At 35.6% G+C, this 11,121-nt stretch overlaps 1 protein-coding gene across 1 annotated transcript in view; it reads left to right on the forward strand.

Moving 5' to 3' along the window:
* The window catches only part of CAMK4 (calcium/calmodulin dependent protein kinase IV), a 265,821-nt gene extending 261,593 nt beyond the window's left edge, over nucleotides 1-4,228 (forward strand). Inside the window, 2 exon segments of the mRNA XM_017889292.1 lie at nucleotides 1,980-2,132; nucleotides 3,188-4,228. Coding sequence (XP_017744781.1) covers nucleotides 1,980-2,132; nucleotides 3,188-3,628 — 594 coding nt within the window. The 3' untranslated portion in view covers nucleotides 3,629-4,228.
* Nucleotides 4,229-11,121: the final 6,893 nt, after the last annotated feature.

Genomic DNA, 11,121 nt, shown 5'->3' on the forward strand with positions numbered 1-11,121 from the left:
CCCCCCCCCCCCCCCCCTGGGGAAAAGGGGAAACCCCCCTCAAAAAAAAAAAAAAAAAAAAAAAACTTCAGAACTGGAAGAATCCTTGAGCTCCATAAATGTATACTTACTAAAAAAAAAACCCACATCTGTTGTGTCATCGGCAGAGACTAAGTGCTGAGGAGTTGGGGAATTGGATGTAAGGGGTACCACAGGGTAATGGTGAGGTTTTGAGTGTGATTCTGACCTTCAGAAAGTTTCCTAACATTTCAGTTAGGATTATTATCAATATCTTCAAATGTAAAGATTAGCAATGGTGTATATAAATTTTTGGTGCACATTGACTTTCAATAAATGCTTTGCATTTTCATGAGGAAGATAGTAATGATGAGGGAGAGGAGAAAATGATTCGAAAATAAAAGAAAATACATAATTGTCAAAAATGTTGTAAGGATTAGGTCTTATTTACATAAAATTATTAATAGCCCTGTTCAACAGATGATAGCTATGACTACTATCAGATTTTTATTTACTACCATGCCTTCTTTCTCTTAACCATCCTGCCTTCCTCCATGTCCTCTCAGATTTTAAGCCTAAAAAGCCTCATGTCTCTGTCCACTACAAATCTAGCCCAAACACACATTCTTTGCAGAAAGGAAGTGAACAGAGAACCAGATAGTATTTATTCCTCATTTGCCTTGCCACCTGATTTCCTTGGCCTATGTTCACGTCTCCTTAGGTAATTAGAGGTAGAAAAGACCTGAGACTTACAACCACTCAAAGCTCCTTATTTTACACATGAGCAGGCCAAGGTACAGAGAGAGTGACCACCTTGGAGACGTCATGGTGTAAGTGGCCACAAGATGCACTCTGACATACACAGACCTGAGTTTAAATACAGGCTCCATCAATTCCAAATTGTCTGACCTGAGGCAAGTCACTAACTCTTTCTGAGCTTCCCTCCTTCCCTCATTTATGAATTGGCACTATTAGTTCCAAATGATAAGGCTACTAAAAGATGACATGAGTTTTTAAAAACTTATATATGCATCTAAGAAGCAATTACAAAGGAATTAAAGTGGAAATAAGTTTTAAAAACTTATATATGCATCTAAGAAACAATTACAAAGGAATGAAAGTGGAAATAAGATTCTGTAAGGAAAGGGCCTGAGGGGGTGTCCACAGGCAATTCATATGTTTGTCTATATCTAGGGTCACAAAAGTAGCGAGCGGCATAACCAGGGCTTGAATGCACTTCCTGACTCCCAATAGTCTCTACATCATATCAGGTCACCCCTACTAAGCCCAGGATTGTGGATTATTTTATTTGTTGACCTTCCTGGCAATTTATTGACTGCCCATCCTCACAAGCAGTAGTAAACCTCCAAGAATGGGCTGCCATTGATTGAATTCCATTCTTTAAGCAAATCATGCCCTCAAGCCACTGACTTCTTGGATTATAAAATGATGTTTAAATTCTAGGCTTAGTCCTTCAAGTACCCTCAAGGGGTTAGAAAGAACTATAAACCCCAAGATAGAAACATACGGTAGTATTCCGTAAGTGCTGGGATACTCTCCCTTTTGTTTGCCATTTAATCCCCACAGAAAGAATGATGATGCATGAATGATTCCATTCTGTTACCATAGAGATGTACTTTAAGTTCTGAATTCTAGGTGATTGTGAAGTGCAGCCCAGAATTATTTTCCTGGTTCTGCCTTAAAAGAACTTCCAGTCCACAGGCAAGTGAGGAGCTGTTTCTTGACTTCTGTTGGAAAGCCATCTGCTACTTTGGGGGTACATGGCCCCGTCTTCTCAGACTCCCTCAGCTACTGCTATCTGAAGCCATTCCTACCTACAGTAGGACTTAAACAATTTTTTTTCTAACATATATTTAGTGGTACTGCTGTGAAATAGAATAAGACCTGCAAGTTTGTAAGCTGAGGGCAAGCCCAGGTCATCATAAAAACCTCGCTAAGTTTATGGTTCTTTATTATTTCAGGTCAGAAAATTAATTGTTTTGGATCCAAAGAAACGGCTGACTACCTTTCAAGCTCTCCAGCATCCGTGGGTCACAGGTAAAGCAGCCAATTTTGTACACATGGATACCGCTCAAAAGAAGCTTCAAGAATTCAATGCCCGGCGTAAACTTAAGGTAAGATAGCATATATTTTGTTTTGTTTTCAAAAAAAATTATCTCATCGATCTATCAATAATAGTTCTAATGTTCTTCATCTAATACTATTATTTATTTTTTAAGGCACCAGGGCAAATCCTGCTTTGAAATTCCAATAAGGCTGACACAAAGCTACATAAGTTTTCTTATACTCTTATAAGGAATTCATGATTAATAAAGGGAATTTATTTTAAGTTGATATTTACATACCAAATATATTATTGCTGCTTCTCATCTAATTAAAGTGTACTGCTTAAACAGCATTGTTCAGGAAAAACTGATATTCAGAAAATTGTTTTCTTGCAGGATATGTAAAACTTGGGGAACAATTTTTGAAACTATGTTTACTAATATAGATAAATAATTACTTGACAAAAATTTAAAAATTTAAGTGATATAGTAAATTACTTATCATTTTATATAGTACCTATGGAATAGAGATTAGGAGCTTTTCTATTACATAACTGTGTTTAGGACTATGTAAGTAGAGGATCTCAGAGAGCAGCTAGGGGTCAGAATTAGGGTCCTATGCCGCCATTGCTTACAGTCTGATACAGAGTAAACAAATCTGAAAGGTTCCATAGTCAAATTAATTATAAATACCCCAAATTAAATAGTATTGACTTAACCTAGGATTTGTCAAGCTAGTTTGATTATGGAACTCTTGTATCCCCATGATGATATCCATATGGTAAAAACTACTAACATCCACAGAACTAGTGTTCCATAAAACAAATACACTAGGAAACACAGTTTAAAATTTTCAAAAATTGGTTAGTCACAGGTAAACACATGTACTCAGGCTTTCAGTTGTCCAGACGGTTAAATACACTAATTTGTATTTAATTAGAGATTAAAGAGGTTTTACTGTTCATTCTCCAAATTTTATTTTGGCAAACATGTAGGAATAAGGTACTTTGAAAACTTTAAAACTAACCTATAAAATAGAATCCCTAAAAGCAAAGCTGGGGTTGAGCTCTGATTTGGGGTGTTAAAGCAGAGGTAACACTTGACACTCTTCTGTTTCCAATCAGGCAGCGGTGAAGGCTGTGGTGGCCTCTTCCCGGCTGGGAAGTGCCAGCAGCAGCCATGGCAGCATCCAGGAGAGCCACAAGGCTAGCCGAGACCCTTCTCCAATCCAAGACGGCAACGAGGACATGAAAGCTATTCCAGAAGGAGAGAAAATTCAAAGCGATGGGGCCCAAGCCGCAGTTAAGGGGGCACAGGCTGAGCTGATGAAGGTGCAAGCCTTAGAGAAAGTTAAAGGTTCAGATATAAATGCTGAAGAGGCCCCCAGGATGGTGCCCAAGGCAGTGGAGGATGGGATAAAGGTGGCTGACCTGGAACTAGAGGAGGGCCTAGCAGAGGAGAAGCTGAAGACTGTGGAGGAAGTAGCAGCTCCCAGGGAAGGGCAAGGAAGCTCTGCTGTGGGCTTTGAAGTTCCACAGCAAGATGTGATCCTGCCAGAGTACTAAACCAGCTTCCTTCAGATCTGGAAGTCTAATACCGGCATTTTATGTACTTTGTCCTTCAGCGAGGAAGGTGTGGAAGCATGATATGTACTATAGTGATTCTGTTTTTGAGGTGCAAAAAAAATACATATATACCAGTTGGTAATTCTAACTTCAATGCATGTGACTGCTTTATGAAAATAATAGTGTCTTCTATGGCATGTAATGGATACCTAATACCGATGAGTTAAATTTTGCAAGTAAACACAACATAACACTTAAAAACATACATTTTCAGCAACCAGTGGTACATATTTGAAGTGAATAGTAGCAAATTGTTTTTGCTTTGACAACCTAGCCATCCTACATCCTTTGGATTTCTTCACAAGGCAGTAATTCCTTTGAACTACTGCTTAGCTTATATTAGGCAGTGCTAAAAGACATGTTCCCATAAGTTTTACAACATTTTACTTTTATCATTGATGGGTTCAAACTTGTTTACAAGGAGATGCTTATAGATATAGTTGTACATATGTGCAAAAAAAAAAAAAAAAAAAAAAAAAACAATCCACTTGCAACTGGTGAAGAATTGAAAGTATGCCTTTAAAGGCCTTGAAGCCATATGTCCCTAAAAGCTTGTGTGTGGAGAATGGGCTTATTTTTAACTGTCTTATTTATATATACTACTATATTAATAATAACCAAAAATGTTCTAAAGATTCTGCCATTTTACAACGGCGCTGGAGGAAGTAATTTCAAACTCATGCTGAGTTCATGTCTTCCTTCACCTGCTCTCCAATAAGATCGACCGTTTTTTTTTTTTTTTTTTTTTTTGACTTCTGATAACAAAGCTTAGGGGCGTATAAAGAAAGCAGGGAAGAAAAGAAGGTAGACTGTACTTAAACTGATGAAGATACCAGATTGATTCCTGTCATTTTCCAGATAAAATCTGTATTTAGCTCACGATTTATAGGCAAATTATAGCAGATAAGAACATTTTATGGATAAACTCTTAATCTATCAGGTTCAAATATTTACAAAAATCTATTTCAACAGGTAGTGCCAAAATGTCTTAAATAGAGTAGGAATAAACTGTTATAAGAATTATCAATTATTGACTTAATAGAGTAAGAAAACATTATTCTTACCAAAGCATCTTTTTTTATCCAATTGATGTTACGACACATGTTCACTTATAAACTAAAATTCTTATGAAATAAGCTTAGTATGTCTTTTCTCATATTGGAATGAAAGTACCCGCACATTTACAATGTAGTATTGAGAATCGTGCCTGCCAGAATTTAGCACATGCAATTTATTTAGCCCTAAAAACAACAAAACAAAATTAAAGAAAAAAGCAGATTTCAAATTAGTCTCTTTTAAAAGCTGGAACATTAGACCTAATATTTTATTATGATTTTCCGCCAGAAAAATATAATTTCTCCTTGACTTTCATAGAAACACTTTCCCCTTAATAGAAATTGCACTAAGATCTCCAATTTATTCTAGTTTGAGTTGAAATGAATATTTTATCAGATTAATTATGTGTCCTATTTTGTGGGTAATTTTAAAGAATTCATTTTAAAAAATAATTATTTTCAGAGACCAAATTCAAGACAATAAAAAATGACTATCACATAAAATTCCTCATTAAAAAAAGAGATCTTAAATTATGTTGGCCCTCCCTCAAAACTATTAAATTAGAAAATGAAATTAAAGCTCCAGGTTGTAGAGGCTGTTGGACCTCAGTTGACATTCTTCTTTTCAATCACAAATCTCCCTCTACTACTATTCTCATGGGAAGGAAACAAGGTAGGACTTCTTCTCTTTCATAGTTTAAGAATCTAACAGGTCATTGATATGGAGCCCCGAAGAGGCACAACATCTGGGCTCAGAAGGTTATTTTTTGTTTTGTTTTATTTGTACTATCTAGTAGAGAGCACTTTTCTTATTCCCTCTGTCCTTCCTTCCTCGTTTAATTATTCCCTCTCAGAATTCCCATGTTGTCCATTATAAGGGGCTTACTGTTTTTAACCTTTAAGAATGCCTTCTTTATTAAGCATTAAGATTTCCATTTAAGAGGATCAATTTCCTGTTGTACTTTTTACCACGAGACTGAACACACACACACACACGTGTATGTATTGGAAGAGCAAAGAGAGGGAAGGGGGTCTTGTTAGAAAGTGGCACTTAGCTGAAAGATCAGAACACATCATTCCTCCCTGCTCACCCCCATACTGTTCCAAGGACAGTTGTTACATTATTCCCACACTACGGTAGGGCTGACTGCATTCGTTGGCCCTGTGAACTATAGAAACAACATTGCAAATACCTTGGCCAATGTGTATTTTAGAATTTACTAATTTAAATGAGTGCATATTACCACTCCTGGACATGAGTACTCAAGAGTTGAGGATAATTCCCTCTATCTTTTTAAACCTATAAACTACATTTTTTAAAAATCAATGGGAGTTTTAAATTTTGACTCATGTTAGAGATTAGATTCTGATAATGACTATATAGTGACTAATTTCGTTGTTTCAGTAGGAACAAGTCAAACTTTCAAAAACATTGGTCATTTCAGTCAAATTATTCAAAGATTTCATATATATGCATCCTAAGTTAGGATATTTATGTTAACATTTTTGAAAGAACAGCCAATGTTTATATTGCTTGTTAAAATGGAACGTATTGTCTATCTCAAAGATTACTTAGCTAAATAATAGTAGACAGATTTATTTTAACAAAATACTTCATAATATCACTCCTAATTGGCAATATAGTCACAAAGCAAAATAATTAAAATTTCAGCAAACAATAAATTACATTTTGCATTTTAGAGCTAACAATTATCACATTACATTATGGGTTTTTATTTTGAGATAAGTTCAGATACATAGCATAAACTAGGTTTTGTTATTTTTTTCTTTTAACCATGAAGGACAGTCTTGAATTATTTCCCCCATTAACAAAGTCTAATTGGAATCCAGTATTTTTTCTCAAACTGTAATTTCACTTGTCCCAGGACACATAAATAGGTAAAAATTAGAATAATATGGTTGTAGAACTTAACTGTCCACAACAAGTGCATTATATAAATATAAATATAATGCAAGCACGTCATTTAAGATTTTCTATTAGTCACATTTGAAGAAAAATAGATGAAATTATAGTATTTTTAATCCAATTCATCCAAATTATTCTATCAATATATAGGTAATATTAAAATTTAATTAGATATTTTGAATTCTTTATTTTTATACTGTTTTCAAAATCAGGAGTGTATGTTAGGCCTTTGGTACATCAAGTGCTCAATAGTCACATGTGGCTAGTGGCTACCATATTAGACAGCACTGGTCTAGATACTTTTTATTTTAAGCAAAGTGACACTTGAAGTTCTATGCTTAGATTTAAGTGGCCTGTTTTCACATTGAGGAGCTGGTGGGAGGCCAAAAAGAAAGTGTTTCAGAAATGTTACACACTGAGTAAAAGCTTATTGACCACTCCTGCCCATTCATGTGCTTCAGAGGGGAAAGGATTCCTAACATGACTTCAAGGAACAACATTTTCCTGGGCATTACTAAATTATCTCCTGACTAATCCCTCTGATTCCTGATGGGCCCTGGAGTCTTGACTACAGCCTAGAGTCTCCTGAGTACTGCCATGATGCCAATAGTATTCTTGCTTACCAAAATCTACTGTCAGCCAACCATGTGTCTTCATTCAGGAAGGACTGCACACAGAATCTGATTTTGAGGCCTGGATTAAGCTGCATGCCATCCTTGTATCACAGGCAATATGTCTTTCTGGAAATCTACTGAACTATACAAAATCTGCATGATGAAGATTGTGTAATGATGGTGATATCATGCCAGTTATCCTCAAAATGGGAATATGACCATTAGCTGGCATTTTTAGATTTCCTTAGAAGGGTTTAATCAACACTGCCATTATGCATGGATTTAACAAAAGACTTTTGAAAATTTTTTACATACTGATTTTAGAATAATCCTCAAGGTTCTATAGTCATTTTTAGTGGAAGACTTAAAAAGAAAGGAACAATTTTTACTGTGACTTCAATTTCATAGTATTTTAAACATATTTTGTAATTCGGAATGTTTAGCAATCCCTGTGTCCTGTTTCACATGCATGGTACCTGATAGCGGGTTGCCTACAGGCTGAAGATTTGGAGAGAGCCATTGTGTTTCATAAATCAGTTTTTATTGCACAGAAGCAGCTGGTTGTATGTCAAGTTGGAAAAAGAAAAGTAAATGCCAGAAAAGGCAAAGGATAAACTTAGTAAGCCATTTATTTTGTTTTAGAATTGTTTTTGCAAAGCAAATTTTTTTTAAAAAAAGGCCAACAAAGTGAATCAGCACTAGCATTTTCTTGATGAAGTTTGACTCAATGTATAATTAACAAATATACATAGCAGAGTCAATCATAGTGCCATTATGTCACTTATTTGTCATTGCAAAGTATTCAGTCTTGTTGTCTAGATTTACTTTAGATGGTGCAAAATTTCCAGACAGTAACCTATGTAAAAGGATTTGTAATTTCCTTGTAATTCCTGCCTATTAGTCCATATTCTAATTTCCTTATGTTCATCACTGATATGTTCCTGATCAGGGTCATTGCTAATAGTTGAGCACTTACTGGTTGAGCACTAACTGTTTAATGGTTAGATGTTATGTGTGTCTGCATTTAAAAAAAATGTACATGTTATTTCATTATTGGTATTATAATATTCATAACCACATGATAAACAGAAATGTACTCAATAATTTCCTATAAAATTTTCCAAAGTGCTTTTATTCCCCTGACACACTCAGGGTGAATTTTTGGCTCCTTGGCAAATTAAAAAAAAAAAAAGGAGTGAGACCACTGGAGAGAAATCAGCCAGCCACCCACAGTAACCAAGTTCAGCATTTCCTCTTTCTGTATTTTGATCAATATATTAAGAGCAAGTTTTGTCATTATTACTCCTTGTGGATATTACCTGAAATCAAATAATATAATCTCAGCTCATAGAACTTAGCCATTTCTATACTTATCTTGGAGAGCAATAACAAACTTGATTAATTTATGTTTGGTTATTTAAAATTCCAACTTTCATATATGCTCTGTGATGTACTCAAGACAATTGGATTGTGTGATATTAACTTCAAGAACTCAGTCTGTTTCCTGTCATCTGGATCAGAAGTCCACCAGGGCAAAATAGAAGCCTTGCCGAGAAAGTGAACCATCTTACTCCTTCAAAGGAATCAGATATTGCTCTAGAGAAGACTCCAGGCATTGACCTGGTTGAGCTCAAATGAGCCAAGTGGGAGAAAACCTCTTCTCATCCTCTGATTGAAAGTGATACAATTTGAATATTGGTATATTGTCATTGGTCAATAATGGAAAAATGAGATTCCACCAGTGGGTTGCTCCTTTCCTGTCTTGGTTTGCTATGCCTTATCCCAGATCAGTGTTTTGTTCCATCCCTATGGCCATCAGGCTTGTCCTCTAAAGCCTTGACAGGAGCATCCCAGACTGGAGAAATGCAGGGTATTTGTGGCCCAGAATTTTGTTTGAAACTCTAAACAGCAATGCTAAGACTGCAAAATTACACTATTCTAAACAGTTGTTTTCAGCTCATTTTGAAGATTGACCTGGAAAACACATGGATATAGAATATATACATTTAATCTTTGCTTGTGATTCATTGTGTCAAAAATGACATTTAATTTTCACTCTGATTAATCTTTATTTTCAGTATAAAAGATTTCAGGCTACTTAAATACAGGACTTTGTATTCCAGTTTTTGAAAGCTATTGTTTTCCCTAAGCTCTCTCTCAACTCTGACAGTTTGTGAATGATAAAAATTTACTAGGTTTGTCCTTTCCTTGATAGATGTAGAGCAGTTCATCTGTTTTGTAAAGGTACAATTAAGTATAACTATAGGCTAGGCATAATGGCTCACGCCTGTAATCCCAACACTTTGGGAGGCCGAGGTGGGCAGATCACCTGAGGTCAGGAGTTTGAGACCAGTCTGGCCAACGTAGTGAAACCCCTAATACAAAAATTAGCTGGACGTGGTGGCACGCGCCTGTAATCTCAGCTACTCAGGAGGCTGAGGCAGGAGAATCCCTTGAAGCCGGGAGGCAGAGGTTGCAGTGAGCCAAAATTGCGCCACTGCACTCCAGCCTAGGCAACAAGAGCGAAACTCCATCCAATATATATATATATATACACACACACACACACACACACACACATTTTTGATATATATGATTATAAATTGAACACTATCATCTCACACTGCCTCCTTTTAACCTGACCTATTTGATATGCCTACAATACAGTTAATATGCAACAGTATAGAGAACAAATAGCATATTCATAATTTGTGATTTTGTTTTTGTTTTGTTACCCTTAAGTCTCACTAATATTTTAAAAGTCCTCCATAAGCCAAAAGAACGTTGTAACATGTCCATTTACTAAGTAGTTAGGCCTAAACATTGTAATGCTAGTCCATTCCATGTCCAACAGATGTTGCTGTGTTTCCTTCAACATTTTTAAATGTGAGTTTAGTGAGTGGGTACAGCTGAGTTGGGGTTTCAGTAATTTCTTATGCCCAATGAACTAAAGGTATCAGTAAAAGGGATTATTAGTAAACAAATTAGTTATTTATGCTCTTACTTGTTTGAATGTCATTCATTTTATCTCTCGTCTTTGAGATACACACATTAAAACTTCTGTGTGTATTTTTTTAAAGAGTAATTTCCACATAATTCCCCAAGAACTGAACTCGAATTTCCAAAAAACAGTTTTCAGAACTCAAGCAACCTATGATTCACAGAGCAAATCTACCAAAGCTCCATTTTTATTGGAACACAGGCATGCTCATTTATGTACATATTGTTTGTGGCTGCTTCTATGTTGCCAAGGCAGAGTTGAGTACTTTCAACAGAGGCCATATGAACCGCAAAGCCTAAAATGTTTATCTGGCCCCTTACAGTAAAACAATGACCCTGGGTTTTCATGGCACCCCAGTGCCTTTTTGGTGACCTGCAGGAATACAGATTCCTATATTCCAGTTTTTTTTTCCTCCTTAGCTTAAGGTTCGTATTCCCATTTGCTTCTTAGGAAGTTAGGAAAATCTTGTTTTATGTTGCAGATGCTCTCACAACAGTAATTGTGCAGGAGATACAACTTAGTGAAATTTTCCTATAGAACTAAAAACTCAAAATTGCATCACTCCTGAAAAAAAGAAATTTAGAGTATGAACTGAGTTGGTTGAGAGTGGAATTAAACAGATTTCTAGCACTTTGAGCATGTTTTAGAAATTTGATCCTTACATTTAAAATTATGTAAATGACATCTTTCACTGGCATTTGCTCACATTTAAGTCAAGCTACAGCTGTTACTTACTAAGCTAAGAAATGAGAAGATCCCTTTGGTTCTGAATCTCTCATAATATTCTGAAGTAATTTCTTTTTTGTTTTTTTTTGTTGTTTTTTTTTTTTTTTTTT

This window comes from Rhinopithecus bieti, unplaced genomic scaffold (assembly GCF_001698545.2).
Source record: "Rhinopithecus bieti isolate Rb0 unplaced genomic scaffold, ASM169854v2 scaffold_18418, whole genome shotgun sequence".
Taxonomy (NCBI): domain Eukaryota; kingdom Metazoa; phylum Chordata; class Mammalia; order Primates; family Cercopithecidae; genus Rhinopithecus; species Rhinopithecus bieti.